The 23,953-nt window shown below is 33.6% G+C and overlaps 1 protein-coding gene across 4 annotated transcripts in view; it reads right to left on the bottom strand.

Moving 5' to 3' along the window:
• Positions 1-22,528: 22,528 nt before the first annotated feature.
• Positions 22,529-23,953, bottom strand: part of Otogl (otogelin like) — a 122,597-nt gene continuing 121,172 nt past the window's right edge. For all 4 annotated transcript variants that reach the window (XM_077798984.1, XM_026396993.2, XM_077798983.1 and 1 more), the window contains 2 exons: positions 23,401-23,480; positions 22,529-22,729 (listed from right to left, as the gene is read on the bottom strand). In XM_077798984.1, the coding sequence (XP_077655110.1) occupies positions 22,529-22,729; positions 23,401-23,480 (281 nt within the window). The remainder of the gene's footprint in view (positions 22,730-23,400; positions 23,481-23,953) is intronic.

The following is a 23,953-nucleotide window of genomic DNA, read 5'->3' on the forward strand; positions in this document are numbered from 1 at the left end:
CGACCAACAATAAAAAAAAAAGAAAAGAAAATAAACTAGAGGGTCTGGGGTTGTAAGCTCAGTGGCACAGCGCTTGCCTAGCACATGTGAAGCACTGGGTTTGATCAGCACCACAAAAATAAAAGGTATTAAGCCCATCTAAAACTAAAAATATTTTTAATTAAAAAACTTTAGTGAACACTGGTTTGTATAAAAATTATCATCCAAAGTACATGTATGAAGACATGAATTGGTGTCAACATACTTTATGTACAACCAGAAATGAAAAATTGTTCTGTATGCATGTAATTGTAATGCATTCTGTTGTTGTTTTTTAAGTTAATAAAAATTATCTGAAATAAAAAAAAACATATCAGCAATTTTCAGTTTCTTAAAGTAAATAATGTCCATTGGTTAATCTGTTCATAAATATAATTTTAAAGTGACTTAAGCAAATTTTTAAAAATCAAGGAAATTTAATGGCCATGTTTTCTTGGACCTGTTTGTGTTCCTGAGGTCAGGGTGGAGGAAGAGATTCAGTTATAGAAAAAAACACAGCACATCCTCCTGGAATGTCAATTGTGTGCCCTGGTAATAATGTTACAAAATTGAGTTATTCTACAGACATCTTGTCAACACATTTGCAAATGAAATGTCTTGAGTGAAAAATGTTTGCCTTTGATTCATTTGTAGGTAAGAAAATGTCAAATAAACCAGAAGATTAGAGACTATTTATGTTCTTTAAATGACAAGAAAACAAAAAGTCTTCAAGTCTCAGGAAATTATAGTAGTTATCTATCCCTCTGTATCCACACATTCTGATTCCACGGATTCAACTAACCTCAGATCAAAAATATTCAGAAAAAAATACACCTGTACTGAATACATACATGTTTTTTCTTGTCAATATTCCTTAATAATACAGAAAAATGATTTACATAGCATATATATTATATTATGTCCTATAAGCAATCTAGGGATGATTTAAAGTATACAAGAGGATATGCATAGTTTATATGCAAATACTGTGCCGTTTTTATATAAAGTATGTTAATTATCCACAAAATTTGGTATCAACAGGGATATTAGAACCAATTTCTCACATATATTGAAAAGGAATGCATTTATAAAAATTCCGACAGAAACAACCTTGAAATGCCTCCCTATACCATTTCTTTTACCAAATATTTATCCCCCCTGCTGACTGTCCCCTAAAATTTCTAAGTAATGAAAATGGATGCCACTTATACCTCATATTTGTTTAACATCTAGCAAAGGAAATTGTTCTTGTATACTAATCTTGATATTTAGTTCTATTTCCCTTTATTATACCCCTCATTTTCCAAAATAATGACTCATGGCAGCTGCATCCTGCCCATTAGTTATTCCAAAGGGGATATATTCAAATGTGTCTTACCTTTATATACTGTAACCAGAGCAGTAGAAGGGTTGATTTCTCCATCTGGAAAATAAAGTGTATTCAGCTCAATTAAACCTACATATTTTTAATTTCAAAATCAAACTTAGAAATTCTTTAGGAAGTATACATGTTTGTATATCATGTTACAGTCATGTCTTTTTAATATAGATTGCTCATCCAATTGAATATCAAGTCATTAATGAGTAGGTATAAAATTATATTCTCCATTCAGTAAACTTGGAAACTTCAATATTTTCCCACAAATAAGAAAACAATTTGCTCCTACAAACTGCTTTAATTAAATATAAATAAGCTGTTAGAAATAAAATGAATTATCAGGCAATTACACAAAATTACATTGTATTGTGTGAAACCAACCTCAATGATGAAAATTTAGAACACTATACATTTACTTCCTTGGAAGTTAATTCCTCACACTTTAAAACTACACCATTGTTATGAGAAATATTTTTAAAATATTGTTGTTAAAATTGAAACTTAAATGGGGAAAACATTCAATAGTCCATTCAACTCAATATATGTTTAAAATGCATTTTTCTAGAATACATTGTTAAATGTATTTTAAAATACATTTAAAATGCTGTATTTTAAGAAATACAGCATTTCTAAGGAGGCTGGAGAACCTAAAGATCTACAAACTTTTACTCTCAATGTAAGGTTAAAGAAAAATAAATATACCTGTATTTTGCATATTAAATCTAAAATTGAAAATACTATTTTAATAGCAAAAGAGGTCCCCAGGATCCATTCCAAATCTCTTTAAAGCTCACACTAAAAAACTTTTCTTCCTACAAAGTCCTCTTTATTCTTATTAAGCAGGTGTTCACCTCAGATAAAATGCAACCCAGTGAAACAAAAACATCCAATCACTGAATTCACAGACTTTTGCCACGAAAACCACAAAGCGTTGACCTTGTTCACTTCTCCATGCAATCTGATTTAAGCACAGTATACTCAAAATCATGGTATAAACCTGCCCCCAGCCCAAATCTAAGTGTAAATTACAATTTTAAAGGCTGTGCTATAAGAAAGAATGCTAAAGCTGAAAGATTGCTTCAGGCTGCCAGCTCCTCAAGTCCAAACCATCTCTCAAATTCAATTCTGTGAGTCACAGCGTTTGAACCCATGATGGAGAAAGCAGATGCCTGTTGCTATTTTAGAAAAAGTCCACCAATGCCAACGTTTGACCGGTGGTGGGAGGGGCGGAGTATAAAGGAAAGGATCGGGATGTTGAGAACATTTAGACAGGGAAGAACAGAAACCTGGAATATAGTCAAAAGTCACGGTTGCACAGAAGAGCAGCCTGCAGATGCCAGTGCCCTGACGCCCCCAGCAGCGTGCTCCGCGGGTGCAGAGGGTCCGGCCCACCTGACTGACTTCAGCCTCACTTCCTCCCCTCACTCTGCTCCAGCTCTTCCAGCCGCTGCTCTGGGGGGTTTCATTCTGGCCAGTGAAGCCTCTCACTGGGTTGGGTTAATTAAGTGACAGTTCTCCATGGAGACTGAAAGCCAAGGAAGACCAAGGAGTGGGTGGAGAACTGCACTCCACATGGAAGAAAGGAGGACAGGGCAGGACTATGAAGGAACTGTCACCTCCAGAAAAAGAAGCAGAAGTCGACTATGAAGCTGTTAATAGCCCACTTTGGGGTTAAGTTCATAAAGTCACTTATGACTTTATAAAGTTGCAGTGTGTGTGTGTGTGTGTGTGTGTGTGTGTGTGTGTGTGTGTGTGTTTTCTACAGCTTTTGACAGTATCAGTCCTTAATCACTCCTAAATCTTCTCAGTGAGCTTCCCTGACATGGTCCTTTGCTGGTTCTTCCAACTTCAGCAATCACTGTTCTCTGACATTTCCACCTTAAAAACTGATGTGATCTAGCTGGGCATGATGCACACACGTGTAATCCCAGCAATCTGCCTTAGCAGGAGGATCACAAATTCAAAGCCAGTCTCAGCAACTTAGCAAGACCCTGAGCAACTTAGTGAGATCCTGTCTCAAACTTAAAAAACAAACAAACAAAAAATAGTAACAATAAGTGGGGTCTGGGGATGCAGCTCAGTGGTAAAGCCACACTAGATTGAATCCCCAGTACCAAAACAACAAAAACTCTGATATGATCTGTTTTCCTTGAGTCTGGGTTGTTTCATTCAATTCCATGATTTCAACTATATTCAAGATTCCTAAGATTTACTTCATTTTGGATTTCATTTTATTTCCAGGATTTCAGAGCAGCATTTACAGCACTGCAATGGGCCTTTCCACCTAGATGCCCTCCACAGGTAACTCAAAATCATCTTAAAACTAAATTCATGAACTTTCTTCTCCTAAACCCTTCCTGACAAACAACAACAAAGTGCCAACTCACTATTCTCAGAAACTTTTCCTCAAAAACTCTTTTGATTCTAATTCTAAACATCTCTTAGAAACCTCTCTTTTCCTTTCACGGGCTTATCTGAAAGCCCTTATTATCTCTTGCTGGAAAGTCTGCAGCATTTTTAAGCATGTTCGGATCAGATCTCAGAGCTCCACTTACTTGATGAGCATCTCTGACTGGCTGGTTGTGGTGAGAAGTAAGCTTGTAGAGCACTTAGTAGAATATAAACACCTCAATGAGTTAGCCAGGGTGGTCTTTGTGAAATCCATACATGATCATGTGTGGGCGCTTGCTTAAAGCTGAACTCTCTGTTGCCTACAATGTGCCATTCACCAAATCCACTTTTTAACTTCATCTTTCCTTTCCTTCTTGGTACCCTGACTGACCCTCAGTGAGGTAACAGGCCATGAGCATTTTCATTTCTGTTTTTCTCTATAAGTTTGTGTTGAAGCATAAAAAGTTGACTTTTTATGTATTTATATCCTTAGCTAGATTAGAAGCTCTGTGATGGCAAAACTAGTCTTAATTCAAGCACATTTTTGTGAACCACATTTGCATTTTAATTCCTAGGAATCCTGTGTATCCTTTTTGCTTTTAAAAATGGAAGGTGTGAAAGGAATATTCTACAAAATTATTTCATTATCACTGAATTAGCTTTCAGGCTTTGAGAAATATGTCAAAATTTAAAGTAAATTGAGTAATGGGTGTACACTTTTAATCTGGCATTTTTGTCTCCATTTGCTTTGCAAACAATGGCATTTTAAATAAGGAGTCATCATACAACTATCATTGTCTGTGATTTAACCAATGTCTCTACTAGGTCAATAAACTTGTGCCAAGTTAATCAATAGGGTTTAATCAGCAGGCCAAAAATTTTCTTTCTAAAGAGATGTTCTTTGATATAGTGTGTCTTTATTCCTGTATTAATCTTTTATTAGATCCTAATAAATACAGAAATTATCTGAAAGATTTGAGGAAATTATGGATCTTTGCTTGCGAAAGAAGTAAAAGTATAGATTTCATAGAATTCCATGTGTTTATTCTTAAGGAAAATACTCATTTATTTTTTATAGACACAGACATGATCCATTTAGGCAATGACAGATGTTATCAATGTCTTACAATATGAACTCCCTATTATGAAATATGCTGTCTGGGGTTCAGATTTATATATCAGTTTATCAAAGGAAACTCATTCCTTCACTAGATGTTAGAGTAGACGGATCTGTGAGGACACATCCCTGGTAGGAAAATAACAAATACACAATTAAGTTCAACACCTCTAATTAGTTCCTCACTTTCAATTTCCAGTCATTCATTCACTAAAAAACATTTAGTACATACTGTGAGCCAAGCACTGCTAAGCACTGAGGATATAGAACCAAGTGACTGGCACTTACTTTAATGGAGTTTAAATTCGAGGGAGGAACTGATCATTTTACTCTAGGTCTGCACACAACCTCACTCCTTTGTTCCTGTTGTTACTACCAAGGTCCACACTCTCTTTCCTTTATGTTTTACTCCTTATGTTTCACTCTTTATGTTTCACTCTTTCCTTTTAATCTGGATACCTGCCATCCCTTCTTGTTTGAATAATCTATGAACGGCCTCGCTAGCTCTAGCTTTCCCCTCATTTTAACCCTATTTAACTGTCCTACTCACAATGTCGTTGAAGGCTTCTTAGCTGTCCTAATTTCTTATTTTCTCATTGAGGTCCTCCACAAACATTTACAGTTCATTTCCTGTATCTTCAGTTCACACTGCTCATATTTTTCATGAAACCTTTACTGGAGACCCCTAATAAGAATTCACATTTTCTTGCTCTATGCTTCTTTCATTCCTCTAGTGGATCACTCATCACATTCTACTTTCATATGATTATTATGATCATCTCAGGATCCCTACAGATCATAAGCTTCCTGAAGCTGTAAATTGTCAATCTTTATATTTTTTCCCAGAACCTAGGTGATAACTCACATATAGGCATTCAATGTTTCTTGAATAAATACTTGTTGAAAGTATATTATAAAACTCTGTCCAGCTCCCTATTTTAGGTAACTATTGGGGCTTAACAATTTGTAAAATACCAAAAACATTTTTGGAAACAGCAAACGTTAAGTTTTAACATGAGTCATGTCATGCTTGAGTTACAATATTACTGCAACCTTTCATTATCAAGCATGGTTTTGCTTTGAACTCAAAACTTTCTTTGACAAGATTCCTTTATAATATACATAAGGGTCTATCTTTATGTTTCACCCTTTAGAAAGCCAAGATCCATCACATTCCAGAGTGTGGAAAAGTGTACTGCTTGAAGATTAAAATGGAAACCATACTGAAGAATATAAGACCACATTAGAACTTCTATTCTTAAACCTGAAGAAATTAGTGGTACCAGTTTTTTTATCTTTCCTTGTATCCTCATATCCTTGAGTTTCTTCTTTGCATGTATTTCTTTGCTTTTTTTATTTTTGTTTGTTTGGTTTTGGTACTAGGGGTTGAACTCAGGGGCACTAGACCACTGATCCATATCCCCAGCCATATTTTATATTTTATTTAGAGACAGGGTCTCACTGAGTTGCTTAGCTCCTTGCTTTTGCTGAGGCTGGTTTTGAACACATGATCCTCCTGCCTCAGCTCCTCCAGAGCCACTGGGATTACAGGTATGTGCCATTGTGCCTGGCTTGCAAGTATTTCTTAATGTACTCTTTCAAAGGCATTTTACTCAAAGTTTTTTTCACAAAAATAATACTTTTATAAACTAATAAATAATCAAAATTAATCAGAATTCTATCACTAATTAAGGGAAAACCATTGATGCATTAGAACTCATAAACTTTATTTTACTGGCATGAGTTCTAAAAGAAATAAAATAAAAGATGGATTAGCAGCATTTGCATCCATTTTTAGTTTCTTAAATGCAATACCAAAAAGATCTGGTTCTTGTGTTTTGGGGTTTTTGTTTATTTGCTTGCTTGTTTTTATTTTTGTCCTGTAACTAGACTTGGCCTTTTCCATAATGTAAAATTTCCTAAAAATTTATGGTATTATCTTTCTACCATATTCATGAAGTATAAAAATTAGTTGTTGTAACATCTTTTATGAAAAGATATTTAATCATCTAAATTAATCCAAATTAATTTACCCTAAGTGAATACAGTATGTTTAATAAAGTGTCATTGGCTATACTTCAAAATACAAGATTAAAATTTGGATTTATCTATAGCCATTGGTGTGAGCCAAAATGCAAATGTCATGTTGAGAACTAAGACTAAATCAAAAGCATTTTTATGTCTGGAGTGGAGGTGGCTGAGAAGTAATTCAGTGTTCTAGTCGATTAAGTTTAGAGCTTCCCTGATAAATTGATTAAGGAGCATGCCAGGATAAGTGAGAGATTATCAGAACATTTAACACATTTAATTGATGAATTCAGTTCAGTAAACATTTACTGAGAAATTCTAATGAAGAAATTATCTTGGATATAGATACAGGGAAGAAAAGACAGAGTAAAACTTCGACCAGTCTTTGTAACCACAAGGGAAAATCCATTATTCTCACAACTTGAAAAACAAGAGAAAAAGAACAAGAGAGTAGAAGATGACAGAGTCCTGTATGTTCCTATGGATAGACAATGAGCTGGCTGTACTGAGCATAATATCTGAGCTCTGTGGCAGAAAAAAGTTCTAGGAAGACACCTGAAATTCCCACCCCCTCATATTTACATTCTATATAATCCCTTCCCTTTCTAGGTAGTACAGAACCTGTGAATCTATTGAGAAAGTCAGTGCCATAACTATGTGACATCACATAAAACTTCACTGTAGCAAAGCAAGTGGGATTCTCCTACAGGTTAAAAGAAGTAAGGTGCCCCCCCCCCAAATAAATAACCTAATCAATAAATGGGCTAAGGAACTGAACAGACACTTCTAAGAAGAAAATATATAATCAATCAACAAATACATGAAAAAATGTTCAACTTCTGTAGTAACTAGAGAAATGCAAACCAAAACATACTTTGAGATTTCATCTGATTCTAGTCAAAAAGGCAATTATCAAGAATACAAGCAATAATAAATGTTGGCGAGAAAGTGGGGGAAAAGGTATACCCATACATTGCTAGTGGCACTGCAAATTAGTACAATGACTCTGGAAAGCAGTATGGAGATTCCTTAGCAAACTTGGAATGGAACCAGCATTTGAATTAGCATACTATAGTGACATAATCACATCAATGTTTATAACAGCTCAATTCACAATAGCTAAACCATGGAACCAACTCAGTTGCCCTTCAATAGATAAATGGATAAAGAAAGTGGTATATATATATACGATGGAATATTACTCAGCACTAACATAGAAAAAAACATAGCATTTGCAGGTGGATGGATGAAGTTGGAAAATATCATGCTAAGGAAAGTAAGCCAATCCCAAAAAAATCAAAGGCCAAATGTTCTCTCTAATAAGTGGATGCTGATCCATAATGGGGGGGGGCAGGTGCACAGGAAGAATGGAGGAACTTTGGGCAAAGGGGAAGGAGGGGAGGGGAGGGAGAATGTGGGCAGGAAAGATGGTTGAATGAGATGGACATCATTACCTCAGATACATGTATGACCACACATACTGTGCAACTCTACATCATGTACAACCAGAGAAATGAAAAGTTGTGCTCTATTTGTGTACAATGAATCAAAATTGTATTCTGCTGTCATATATATCTCATTAAAATAAAGAAAGAAAGAATTTTTAAAAATAAGGTGCCATAACATGAAAGGGCCATGAGGTTAAGGACATGTACATGGAGCTAAGAGTATGCCCAGCCAATAGCAAACAAGATAATAGGGATCTCAGTTCTACAATCATAAGGAACTAATTTCTGCCAACAACCTGAATGAACTCGAAAGAAGAGGATATTCAACCTCAGGTGAGATTACAATCCTAGTCAACAATTCAATTTTAGCCTTCAATATCCTGGGTAGAATCCAGGTAGCCTGTGTCCAAAGCTGCTGACCCACAGAAACTGTGTAAGATGATGAATATATTTTGTTTTAAGCAACTAAATCTGTGATAATCAGTTTCATAGCAACAGAAAATTAATACATGCCCAAATGTGATTGCAATGGAGTGTCTGAACTAAAGCAGAGATAGATGCCCTCCCCTTTCTGTTTACAAAAAATGATAAAGGCTGTTGCATCAAAGATGCAATGGTCACATGAAAACTTGTCATAGTTGGAGCAACCTAAAATGCAGTGGGAGAAAATGAGGCTGAGAGAGCAACAGAAGCAGAGATTAATGCATTCAACTCCAGGTGGCATTTCATTCTCTCTTGTCTATCTCAAACTTTCATTATTGTTAGAGGGAAATATGTATCTCAAATTATTTTTAGGATATCTTCTGAAGTGACATTCATTCCCTGGATTAGTAAGTAACATCATTGGGATTTGAACTTAGTCTATCTAGTTCTTAAATCTGTTCTCCTTAACATTAATCAAACAAGGAATAATGGAATCCCCTTACTGATTGATTTAAATAATTTCTTCTTCTTATATCAGAAACTGCTAGGGAAAGAAAATTAATAGAACTACAACTAAAGGTATTTATATACTACTTTTAGTATACAGATTAATATGTTTATAGCCTATGTACTTTTCTCTACATTCTAGCATCAGATAATTATCATATATTTGATAAGCAGTTATTCTTCTAAGAATATTGTATTCAGCTTCTTTCCTTAAAATTCCTGAACAAAATCTTAAGAACCTTTTGCATAATGTTGATAGCTGAATCTCAGAGTTTGTACTATTTCAAAATTAAACAAGTGCTAAGATTTGGAATGCATAAAAGTATACTATCTGAATTACAAATGACATAGAACTTCTCATGAAAATAAAGAGCCAGATAAAGAGAAAGCACAAGTCAATTCCAGACTGCTCTATTTCAACTATATATGCACATAAACAAGCAGAACATTTGTTATGTCAAGTCAATGTTAAACTGCTAAATATGATCTTATTTATTCACAAAGACACATATAAACAGTGTTCCTTTTTGGTATTTCAAACTAAGTGAAGAAATATAAATTGGAAATTTTTTAAAGACCAGAGAAAATTTCTCTTTTAAATACAAACATTATTATCTTCAAATATGAGCCCAAAATTTCAAGTGAATCACAAAACAACCTCCTTCACTCCAGCTAATCAGTTCATTCTTTTCTATAAAGTATTAGTATATTTGTTGTTTGAGGTGGAATTGTTCAAAATGACTAGTCATAAAGAATAGAACTAGTCTGGTATTATGATGCCTCCTATTTCACTTTTCTTGCTAAGAATTGCTTTGGTTATTCTGAGTCTCTTATTTTTCCAAATAAATTTCCTGAGTGCTTTTTCTATTTATATGAATATTGTCATTGGGATTTTAATAGTAATTTCATTAAATCTATTTATTGCTTTTGGTAGTATGGCCATTTTGACAATATTAATTCTGCCTATCCAGGAGCATGAGAGAGCTTTCCATCTTCTGAGGTTTTCTTCAATTTCTTTCTTCAGTGTTCTGTAGTTTTCATTGTATAGGTCTTTCACCTCTTTTGTTAGATTGATTCCCATTTTGTTGTTGTTGTTGTTGTTGGTTGTTTGTTTTGAGGCTATTGTGAATGGGGTAGCTTTCCTAATTTCTCTTTTAGTGGATTCATTGCTGATGCATAGGAATGCATTTGATTTATGGGTGTTGATTTTATATCCTGCTACTTTGCTGAATTTATTTATTAGTTCTAGAAGTTTTCTGATTTAATTTTTTGGATCTTCTAGATGTAGATCATGTCATCAGCAAATAGTGACAGTTTGAGTCCTTCTTTATCTATTTGTATTACTTTAATTTCTTTTGTCTGTCTAATTGCTTTCGCTAGAGTTTCAAGGATGATGTTGAATATTAGTGGTGAAAGAGGACATCCTTGTTTTGTTCCAGGTTTAGAGGGAATGCTTTCAATTTTTCTCCATTTAGAATAATGATGGCCTTAGGTTTAGCATATATAGCTTTTACAATGTTGAGGTATGTTCCTATTATCCCTGGTTTTTCTAGTGTTTTGAACATGAAGATGTGCTATATTTTTGCCAAATGCTTTTTCTGCATCTATTGAGATGATCATATGACTCTTGTTTTTAAGGCTATTAATATGATGAATGACATTTATTGATTTCCATATGTTGAACCAACTCTGCATCCCTGGGGTAAACCCCCCTTCTTCGTGTTGCACTCTATTTTAATATGTTTTTGTATGCAATTTGCCAGAATTTTATTGAGAATTTTTGCATCTATGTTCATCAGAGATACTAATCTGAAGTTTTCTTGATGTGTCTTTCTCTGGTTTCGGTATCAGGGTGATATTAACCTCATAGAATGAGTTTAGAAGGTCTCCCTCCTTTTTTATTTCATGAAATATTTTGAGGAGTAGTGGTGTTAATTCTTCTTTGAAATTCTTGTAGAACTCAGCTGAGAATCTGTCTGGTCCTGGGCTTTTCTTGGTTGTTAGGCTTTTGATGGTGTTTTCCATTTCATTACTTAAAATTGATCTTTCTAACCCTAACCCTAAACCTCCTCATTCGGTTTGGGTAGGTCATATGTCTCTAGAAATTTGCCAGTGTCTATAATATTTTTTATTTTATTGGAATATAACTTTTCAAAATATTTTCTGTATTTCAGACTTGTCTGTTGTGATATTTCCTTCATCATCTCATATTTTAGTAATTTGAGTTTTCTCTTTTTTTCTCTTCATTAGCATGGCTACGGGCTTATCAATTTATTTTTTCAAGGAACTTTTTGTTTTGTCAATTTTTTCAATTTTTTGTGTTTCAATTTCATTGATTTCAGCTCTGATAACTATTTTCTGTCTCCTACTGTTTTTGATGTTGATTTGTTCTTCTTTTTCTAGGACTTTGAGATATAGCATTAGGTCATTTATTTGTTGATTTTTTATTCTTTTAATGAATGTACTCAATGCGATAAACTTTCCTCTTAATACTGCCTCATAATGTCCCCGAGATTTTGATATGTTTATATCAGTGTTCTCATTTATCTCCAAGAATTTTTTTTATTTCATCTCTTATTTCTTTTACTATCCATTCATTATTTAATAGTGTATTATTTAGTCTCCATTTGCTAGAGTAGCTATTTTTATTTTATTGTTGATTTCTAATTTCATTCCCTTGTGACCTATTAGTATGCAGGGTATTATCTCTGTTTTTTTTTTTTTGTATTTACTATGAGTCTTTGTGGTATAAGATATGGTCTATTTTAGAGAAGGAGCCATGTGCTGCTGAGAAAAAAGTATGTTTGCTCATTGATGGATGAAATATCCTATTTGTCTGTTAAGTCTAAATATTACTTAGTTCTATAGTTTCCTTATTTATTTTTTATGTGGAAGACCTCTCCAGTAGTGAGAGAGGTGTGTTAAAGTCATCCAGTATTATTGTGTGTGGTCTATTTGATTCTTGAAATTGAGAAGGGTTTGTTTGATGTACATAAATGCTCCATTGTTTGGAGCATAAATGTTTACAATTGTTATGTCTTGCTGATGTATACTTCCTTCAAGAAGTATGAAATGTCCTTTTTTTGTCTCTTCTGATTAACTTTGGCTTGAAGTCTACTTTATCTGAAATGAAGATGGAAACCTCTCCTTTTTTACACAAACCATATGAGTTCTATATGTTTTTTTCCCATCCTTTCACCTTCAGGCTATGGATGTCTTTGCTCATGAGGTGAGTTTCTTAAAGACAGCATATTGTTAGATCTTTCTTTTTAATCCAATCTGACAGTCTATGTCTTTTGATTAATGAGTTTAGGTCATTAACATTCAAGGTTATTATTGAGATATGATTTGTATTTCCTGGCATTTTGATTTATTCCTGGCTTTTAATTTGACTTAGTTTCTCCTTTGGTTGAATATTCCTTTAGTGTAGTTCCTGACTTTGCGAGTTTTCACTGTTTCATTTTTTCCCTTTATCCTCATGGAATATTTCGTTGATAATTTTCTGTAGTGCAGGCTTTCTTTTAATTATTTTAATTTTTGTTTGTCACAGAAGATTTTAATTTTATCTTCAAATCTGAAAATTAATTTTGCTGGATATAAAATTCTTGGTTGGCATCCATTTTCTTTCAGAGCTTGAAATATATTATTCCTTAAACTATACTACAGAGCTATAGTAACAAAAACAGCATGGTATTGGCACCAAAATAGGCATGTAGACCAATGACACAAAATAGAAGACACAGAGACAAACCCACACAAATAAAGTTATCTCATACTAAACAAAAGTGCCAAAAACATTCACTGGAGAAAAGGTAGTCTATTCAAAAAATGGTGCTGACAAAATATGGAAATCCATATGTAGCAAAATGAAATTAAATCCCTATCTCTCACCATGTACAAAAATCAACTCAAAGTGGATCAAAGACAAGCACAGAACAGAGACCCTGTGCCTAACCAAAAAAAAAAAAAAAAGTAGGCCCAAATCTTCACCATGTCAGCTTAGGATCTGACTTCCTTAATAAGACCCATAAAACAAGAGAAGTAATATCAAGAATTAATAAATGGGGTGGATTCAAACTAAAAAACTTCTTCTCAGAAAAAGATATAATCAATGATATGAGAAGAGAGCCTCGGAGATTGTGAGAAAATCTTTACCACATGCACCTCCAATAAAGCATTAATCTCCAGGATATATAAAAAAACTCAAAAACCTTAACACCAAAAAAATAATAATAATAATAACTCAATCAATAAAGGGTCTAAGGATCTGAACAGACACTTCACAGAAGAAATACAATAATCAACAACTATACAAAAAATATTCAACATCTCTAGCAATTAGAAAAATACAAATCAAAACTGCACTAAGATTTCATCTCACTCTGTCAGAATGGCAATCACCAAGAATACAAGCAACAATGAATGTTGATGAGGATGTGGGGGAAAAGGTACACTCATACATTGCTGTTGACACTGCAAATTGGTGCAACCACTTGGGAAAGCAGTATGGAGATTCCTCAGAAAACTTGGAATGGAACTACCATTTGACCCAGCTGTTCTACTCTCTGGTTTATACCCAAAGGACTTAAAATCAGCATACTACAGTGGTGCAGCCATGTCAATGTTTATAGCAGCTCAAATCACAATAGCTAAACTATGGAACCAACCTAGGTATCCTTCAATAAATGAATGGATAAAGAAAATGTGGTATATATATCCAATGGGATATTACTCAGCTTTAAAGAAGAATGAGATTATGGCATTTGCCAGTAAATGGATGGAGTTGGAGAATATCATGCTAAGCAAAATAAGTCAATCCCTCCCCCCCCAAAAAAAACAAAGGCCGAATGTTTTCTCTAATATGCAGATGTTAATTCACAATGGGAGGGGGAACTAGAGAAGAACAAAGTTGTCTTAGATTAGGTACAGGAAAGTGAAGGGAGAGCAGGGGAGGAGATGTGGGGATAGGAAGGATAGCAGAATGAAACAGGCATTATTACTTATGTATATATATGACTGCATAGCCAATGTGATTCTACAACATGTACACTCAGAAAAATGAGAAATTATATCCCATCTATGTATGATATATCAAAGTGCATAAATGTATTCTATTGTTATATATAACTAATTAAACAAAAATTTAAAATTTACAAAGGAATAGAACTGCTTGTACATTAAATTAATCATATTTAATCATAATTTAATAGTCAATATATACTTTGGGATAATTTTGGGTTTTCAGTCCTTTGAAAAAATTATTATTTTCCCAAGAATATCACTGTCTTTTTTTAAAATCCTGTTTGTTCATATTCCAAAATAAACACCTGCTTATTGAAGAGAATTTGGAAAATAAAGACAAGGACAAAACAGGAAAATTCATCCATAATCCCATCAGCCCAAGACAGCCAGTGTTAAACATACTCATGTATTTCTTCTTAACATATTTTCTGTGCAAAGTACATATGTCTTTCTTAAAACTATTGGAATAATATAGTTTTAAATATTGTTTTGACACACTTTATAACAGTGAAGAATCTTTGAAACATGGTTTTGAATTATGCAAAATATCCCATTGTAAATGTCACAATTTATATATTATATTACCAAACTACACAATGATAAAATATTTAAGTTCTTTCCAATTTTTGTACCATGAAAAATGTTCAAATGGGTTTTCAAGTTTAAAATTGTGCATCATAAACATTCCTTAATGTATCCCTGCTAATGTTGCCCTAAATGTTGCAAAAACAAGCAAAAAGCCCATAAAAACAAAACAAAATAAAATCACAAATTAATTTCTTAAACAGAACCAAATTAAGAAGACAATCTCTCCACTTCCAGTTCCTTAACTCATAGAGTTTGGGATCTATACCTACTGGTCTGAGACTATGTTGTTACATAACTGCATCTTTCAAAAGTAGCTAATGTGTCTCTCCAACTATCTCCCTGGTCTTTCTATATCTACTCAGAGATAGAAAACTAAAGGAAAGATGCAAGCTGCAACTCATGATATTTTTGTGAGTTGGTCACCAACTCAAATATAATAGGTGACAAAAGTGTCAGGAAAAACAAAAATAGTTAAACTTTGCATGAAGAGCATATATTGTGACAATCGTGATATCAGAGAAGCATGAGGAGAGATGGAGAAGCTGTCACTTCTATATCTCTAGAAATGTTAAGAAGTTCCAGCTAGAAAGTGAAAATTAGAAGAGTAATTGATGTTATAAATCTGCCAGCTGGAGATGTAAGAATAAAAATCATACCATTCTTCAAGTATTAGTAGAGTATAACCAAGGGTAAGTCACATAACCTAATTATTAATAAATAGTAAAAATCACATGAAAATAAGCCACAGAAACCCATAATATGTTACTGAAAAACAAGGAAAGCAAATATGCTGAAAAATAAAGGGAAGAACCAATCAACTAGGGTAATCACCCTTTTGCAAAATTCAGGGGAAAAAAGTAATCGGAAAAGTGTTTGGTATTCTTTGAAGAGAATAAAATGACTTCTACAAAACTCTAGAAAATATTGAGAGAAAAGGACAACCAGGTAGAGATGTAAAACAGCTTGAAGTTAAAATACTTAATGATATTAGAAATCACCTAAGAAATAAATGCAAGTAAACTGTGAATATATATTTGTAGAATTATAATCTATGTTGATGGAAGTAAAGAAGATGTGAATAAGTACTATGGAAGAAAAGCTTGAAAACTATTACAATTATGCAGAGAAAAAGAGAGATGACAAAAGTGACAGAAAATATCATAGCTATAAAAATATATAAACATGATTAATACTCCTAAACATAAAATCAGATTTTAAAAAAATGAAAGCATATCTAATAAAAACATACTGGTAATAGAAAAAATATATTATCTATTGTTAGATAAGAATTGTGTGAAGAGATTTAGAAACATCCTAATAGACATTAAGGTTTGAACACTGTGGCAAACTCTAATATACTAATACTTACAAACTGACATCTTTTGCTTATTGTATCAAGCAATTTATCTGTTCCTATCTAGTGTTGATCATGATAAAGGAAGCAAACTCTTAAATACTGTTTGTGCAAGGAAAAAAGTGAATTCAGCAGTTGTAGAAGCCAAATTTGACAAAATGAATAGAAAATTTTCAAATGACAATGCTATTTAATCCTTCAATTCCACTTTATGCTGAAGGATTTATAATAGGAAAAAAATAGAAATAAATAAATATCCATTGACAGACTGGTTTAATTTTATATTCACTTAATGAAACACTATAGAGCATAGATCTCTGCTGCATAAAAAGCTAATAAAACTGAAGTTTTTAAGAATTTAAAAATTATGGATACAGTCAAGATCAAGACAGATGGGGAGAAAGGCAAAATTAACTAAAAAGGCAGTTGTTTACATGGTTACATTATTTTTTCTCTTACCCACAGTACATAAGAGTTTGTTTTTCACTCTTCTTCCTCACATGGCATAATTACCAGTTAAGTCTTTGTTGATTGAATAAGCTAAAAAAGGTGTCTCATCATTGTTCTGAGCCTATCAAGAAATACATGAAAGTGTGTGTGTGTGTGTGTACACACTACACATGGTGTAGACAGCTGTCACTTACTGAAGTGGGGTGGATTCTGGGAGACACTGATTTGAGGGAAGAGAGGTGAGGCAGGGGACAAACAAACTGAACACAAGTCACACTGTTAGCAGATCACAGACCCATGGAACACAAACTTCTTGAAAGGCCAAACGGAACCACAAGCCCTTGGTGCAGTGGAGAGGATTGAGAAGAGCAGCGAGAGGGAGCCATTCACCTGCTGGCTCCTGGGCCTGCCACTCTGGGCCAGAGTTCACCTCCTCTGTTCCAGGATGCTTCCCACAGTTCATGAGGGTGTTTCTTCCAGGCCCAGAAGCGGTGCGAGAGGCCAGAGCTCCTATGGCGGGCAAGTGGGAAGGAAAGAGTCCTTCCTCCACACAACAGGACTGGGCGAGGGGGCTGGAGTTGTGGCTCAGCAGTAGAGAGCTCATCTAGCACGTGCGAGGCCCTGGGTTCGATCCTCAGCACCACATAAAAACAAATAAACAAAATAAAGGTATTGTGTCCAACTACTTCAAAAAAAAATAGTAAAAAAGAATAATAAGAAGAAAAAGACTGGGACTGAGGTCACAGAAGGTGACTCACTGAAGTCCAGGTCTCCGCCAGGCCTGCTGACTTAGCGCCCTCTGCAAGGTAGGCAAGCTTCCGTGAAAGCGCATGCGCGGCAGGTCCACACCACCAGCTGGGAGACGCGCGCATGCGCCTGAACTAATCTGTGAAGGCGGACAGCAAGAGAGGAGCACAACAGGAGTCGGACATATCAAGCACCAAACACCATCATACCTCCTCAGTATGGCTTTTGTCCATAAAAAATAATACCAGTGAGCTCTACCTCTATAAATTCAGTGACTCCTGATTAGCACTTCTTCTCCATTCCCTTGTATAATCTTGTGTTCCCGGAGTTTCTGTGAACCCCATCAAGGTTTCAGACTCTATTTCAACCTCTCTGACCATTCTTTCCCAGACTCCTTCCTTAACTGTTCTTTCCAAAATGACCTCTAAACGTCTTCTGTCTTTAATCATGCGTCCTGTTTTCATTCACTGTACTCTCATGCTATCTAACTTCATTCTTGTAGCATTACGCTATTTCTGTTTTACCAAATCCTCTAGATATTTCTCATGGTCGTCTCTTCTTGCCACCAGACCTAAAGAAAAGGCCAAGTTCTAATAATCCATTCAGTCGTCTAATAGCCATATCAACATGACCAGAATTGAATTCTAGATTTTCCCTCTTATCCCCAAAAATGTTCCTTTCTCTCTAAGGTTCTCATTCTCCATCCACCCATCTGCTCATCAAATGCAGAGATATTCTCAAAACGGTTTGGGGTTTTTTATTGTTTTTGTTTTTGTTTTTTTTTTCACCACAATGATTGCCAAGGACTTTTGTCTTTACCTCCAAAATACATCTTGAATACTACTTATTCTATCAGTACTCACTACCATTTCTCACCTTTTCTACAGCAATGGCATCTTACCTATCTCTCTGAATTTATTTGGATCTGCATTACATCGTAGCCACATCTTCTACAATACATGCCCCACTCTAATTACTCCAAAATGCACAAAAACACTTCACTGTCTATCAGTTCCCTGCTTTACCCGTTTCTGCCCTCCCACAAGTCCTTAGTGTGTGCTGTTCTCTGCTGAAAAATGCTTTCTTGGTTGACTCTACTTGTCCTATGTATGGCTCACTTTGGAGGCTCCCTGGTACTGTCCACTCACTCTAAAGTAGATTTTGCTGTCACTTTCTTATCACAACCTCTACCCAAATACACAGAATTTGTCAGAATTTAGAGTTCATCATGTTAAGTGAAATATTTCAGGCAAAAAAGACAAATACCACATGTTCTTACTCATTTGTGGAAGCTAAAAAAAATTTTAAAAATTAAAAAAAAAAAACCCTGATCTCAGAGAAGTAGAGTTGGAACAGTGTTCCTTAGAGAATGAGAAAGGTAAAGAGGGGAATGGGAATGGAAAGTGGTTAGATAACAAATACCAAAATATAGTTAGATAGGAGGTATTCATTCTGGTGTTCTATTGCATAGTAAGGTAACTATAGTTTACAATTTATACTATATTTTAAAATAACTACAAAAGTCCAACAGTTCAATGTCTGAGAAGACAGAAATGCTAATTATTCTGATTTGATCATTGTACATTATATACATGAATCAAATTTGTACTATACCCCATAAATATGTACAATTGTGGTGCTTTGTTGCACAACTATTATGTGCAAGGCACTAGGAATACAAAAAGTAGTGACACCGTCCAAAGTAAGTACATGGTCTAGCACAAAAAATAAAATAAAATAAATAGAAAATCACAGTGAAATATATGCCTTTGCTGAGAAATGTAACAGAATCCATTATAAAAGAACTTAAGATTGTTTACTTCTTTATATTAGTATCTACTTACTCTATATTTAATTTAAATATTTAGAATATGTGATGTATTCATAGTTTATAAGTAAAAAAGTTATATTAAGGTCCACATGGCAAAGCCTTGTTTCCATTCCAGTCTCCATCTGCCCTGATCCCTCTCCACTATTTATTTGTGCCATATAGCCCATTGTTTACTGCCCCAGGTAAATATGAAGTAAATAGGATTGCATTCTCTTATTTGGACCCCTATTTCTTTTAACAAAACCTAGTGTTCTACATGGTTTTTTTGTTTGTTAGTTTTTGTTTTTGCTGTTCAATATTTCTATAGTATGTCTTTTCAATTAAAACTATATTCTAGAGATTGACTCTCATCAATATATAAATTTTCTTCATTCTTTCTCACTGTTGCATCATGTTACATTGTATGAATTAACAGTTTATTCCACCTCTGATGGTTAGTTTCAGTCTTTTTCAATACAAACAATGCTGCAATTAATAACCTTGCAAAAGTGCCATTCTGTGTTTGTACAGGTGCTTGTCTAGAATGTACATCCTAGAGAGTTTGATCAAAACACAACATCCCTCTAATATTAGTATATATATCACTAGGTCTTCCTTAAGATTTCTATGATTTTGTGTCATCAGCAAAGACATATGAGAGAGTCTGTTTTCCATCTTAAAAAAATAATATTATTAAACTTCTGCATTTTTAGCAGTCCTGTAGGAGACAAACTGTATTTCAGTGTAGATTAAATGTGAAGTGCTTTTATTAAAAGTGTGCTTCCTTCTTGTTGTTGTTGTTGTTCTTAAAGGGTCTACTAGTATTATTTATTTTTTCTTGGAACTGTTAGTATATGACAAGTTTTTCTCATCAATTATTCCATTTTGTGATTTTTCTCAGGAACTCTTTCCATGTAGAAATACTAGACTTTGTCAGTGACACATTGCAAATACAGTCTCTTTGGTTTTACTTTTTTTTTTTTGCCATGAAGACTTTGCTTTTTTCCAATTTTCTTATTAAATTTGTTTATCTTTTCTTTTAGGCTTCTAGATATTGAGTCAGAATGAGAACAGCCCTTTCCATCTTATAACTGTTTTATAAGATGAATGAATCTTATAACTGTTTTAGAACTTCTGTCCTGTTGTTTTGGAACATTTGAATTACTGATTTATTTAGAGTTTATCCCAATGTCAGTGGATGTATAAATCCAAATTTCTCTGTCCCAGTGACTATCCTGTTGTTTCAACACCATTTATAGAAAGCTCGCTTATGCCATTCTGCTGATTTGAGGGCTCCTTTAGTTATACTACATTCCAATAAGTTTTGGGGTCTCCATTTGAACTTCCACATATGTACAGCTGGTTAAGGTATGCTTTCTCCCTATACTCTAAGTTAATGAAGGTGAGGGCTATGTTCATTTTGTTGGCCTGTGTTCCCAGAGTTTAAAATAGTGCCGGTAACATGAAAGAGCCTCAGTTGTTATTTGTTATATTTGGTGAATACTCACAAAGTTCTAAAAGAATTTTTCCCTTTTCCCCACAAATATATTTAAAGATCATTTAATATTTTTAATTTAATAACAAATATTTCACAGATTGGAAATTTTAAAATGGGCAATAGGTAATGTACAACATTAAACACTTCTATTTGAGGTACATAACACTTTCTCTTAAGTACAATGTTAATATTTAAAAAAAAAACATTTATTTCAATCAATATGTTAATAAAAATCAAAGAGATTGAGATGTTTTATGTCTACAGAAAACATTTATATTAAACAAGATAAATCATTTTTATACACAGTAGATGCAGGGACTTTGCAGATGCAATATTAATCCTTTTATCAATTTCTAAGTAACCATGGAGATCCAAGATAAATTGCAGTGTTTCTGGGAAGCATGATTGTGAAGTGGAAACATTAGTATGTGAAAGCAAATCATCTCCCTCAAGCCTGAGCCTAGCTTATTAGACCCAAGCATTTGCTTCTCACTGTCATTTTAGTGTTCTCTTATTGATGCTGGACATCCTTTGCCCCTCACACTCAGTAAGTACTCCTTTCTTTACTGGGGAAGAAACTGAGATAACTGTGTGCTCGAGGTGGCAAAGAATTTGTGAACTGGCAAAGACTTCAGGATATATGCCTTGCAAATGTCAATTATCTACTGTATTAAAAAGTGTAGCATCCCATTGTAAAATTATTAATACATTCAGTTAGTTTCAATTCTCTCTTTGTTGGCAAAGCAGCAGCATTAATGGCAAAATAGCATTCAGTTTCAATAGTATGCAAATACATCTTAAAAATCAGATGTCAGTGATACAGTAATTATCTAACTAAATGTTAACTGGTAACAACTTTAATAGTAGTTTTAATGGTACAAAAAATAAAAGCTAAAGATATCCTTCTTCTATTAAGAAAATGATGCTCTATTTCCCTGCTCCTTACTACTGAGATAACTATTAATGTATATGTGGCATTTTTATAAACATATTGAACTTAAAATTTTTAATTATGTCCAATGAAAACTCCTTAAGAATTAAAGATTCTAGATTTAGACACCTTACTAAGCTGTTCAAAATAAAAGAACATATGATACAATAAGAGGCCTAGAACTTAATCCAGCTGTTAACATGAATTCTACACGTTGTTATGCTGAATGAATTTGCACCAGTCTTAAATCTTCTCTAGGTATCAGTTACACCTGCAAAACGAGAGGACTTTGCAATAAAATCCCTAATATTCATTTTAGTAATCTAAAATCCTATAGCTTTATAATCTGTCTCTAAATACACAATACTCTATGGCTATCTAGCTGCCAATTTAACTGCTCACATTTATCAAACTAAACAGTAGAAATTACAAGATATCTTAATCTGTATAGGTTTGGAAAACAGCAAATTAAAAAAAAAAAAAAACTCGTGAGTGAAATTGAAGGAATTCTGCAAAATAGCCTTCTATTTAATGGGACCATTCCAGATTTGTGCTGTGCTGCAGTTAAACATAATAGCATTTCAACTGAACAATTTATGATCATTTGATTCTCTAAAATGAAGCAATAAATCTAATAAATCTGATTTTTGCCCTTGGAGCTGTATATATTTTGTACCAACTATAAAATCATCAAATCCCAGTAGTCTTAAAAACACATTATTGTCAAACAGTGTAAGTCTGCCAAGTGCCTAAATAATGGTCATAAAATTTAACTGAATTTGACATTATGATGTACAGAGTTCTTGCAATCCAAGATTTTAATTCCACTGGCATGTGCAGTCTATAGGTTCCTGGAGAGTGTACATAATTTCAGTGCCATTTCCTGAGCAATACAGAGGCACAGTCAAGTTTCTTACTCCATTTTCACGACAACATTTGCAGAATCTTAGGTGACTTTCAACGTTGATGTTATATATGGTAGCAGATGGGCATTTTCCATCACATGATGCAACATTTATCTGTAAGGAGATATAATAAAGAAAATTATCTTAAAAATTAAAAAACACTGACTATTATTATGTTCCATAAGAAGTCAGATGAAAGCAAGGCTTTCTTCCTTATCACTTTAACCCTCAATTTCCTGCATGTTAAAAAAAAATTGTGGAAAATACAACATTGAAACTCATGGAAGTCAAGAGCCTTTCCATAATGATGCCCAAAATAGCAACACTGACAAAACCCAAAGCATCAAGTGTGCAAACGTATCTAGATGGATGTGTGGGATATGCTAATCACAATCTAATCATTCTCTTGTCACTTGCGTTATGTCATGACTCAAGTAGGACATTGAATTGAGTCATTCGAAAGGGGGCAGACATGACTGTAACTATTTTCATTGAGTAAAATTGCATAGTTAAGACAACATGTGGTCAAATATATTTGGATTTAATTCCTACCTCTCTGGATTGCAATTATCTTTTAGAGCTCTTGATTATTTATACTAAGAATAAGTCATACTTCTTCACAAAGAGAATATTTAATATTTGAATATAGGAATTCTCTTAAAGTTGAACATTGTATATTAGCATTTTTTATTGGCATACAAATTTGTTACTGCTATGGGTTAGTGACATATATGCTTCTAGAAAAGCACACGTTCTTTGTGTAACAAATGATATTTTCCACTTACAGAGCTTTGGCTTACACAGTCTTGTTTCCTTATGACTGATTTAATCGTCACTTTCTGGCATATTCTTTCTTCTCGTTTGCCTAATAAAATACAGAACACATTTCATAAAAGGGCCATGTAAAATTGTTTCTTAATTTAATTAAACATAAGTATATTTAAATTTGAAATTTTATATATTTATATAAAATATATTCCAATATTAAAAGATATTTAAAATTTTACTTACACAATAATTTAGTTAACTAAATGAATAATTTAAAATTTAAAACTCCAATATTTATTTTTACTTTCTAAATAAATTCTTAGATTTTCTAGCTTTATACTTACTTATTTCTACTTCTAAACTTCTTGGTTTATAATAGGCATCATTATCATAAATCAAAACTATCTCGCACATATAATAATGCTAAATGAACCTATATTGTACTATATGTGTACATATAAATTAATTTGGGAATGAGCCATGATATGTATAAGTATATATATAAATAATGCATAAACACATTTACACATCAATTTTAAAATACAAATTAAGAGATTTAAAGCCACATTA

The sequence above is a fragment of the Urocitellus parryii genome, chromosome 5, assembly GCF_045843805.1.
Source record: "Urocitellus parryii isolate mUroPar1 chromosome 5, mUroPar1.hap1, whole genome shotgun sequence".
Lineage (NCBI taxonomy): Eukaryota > Metazoa > Chordata > Mammalia > Rodentia > Sciuridae > Urocitellus > Urocitellus parryii.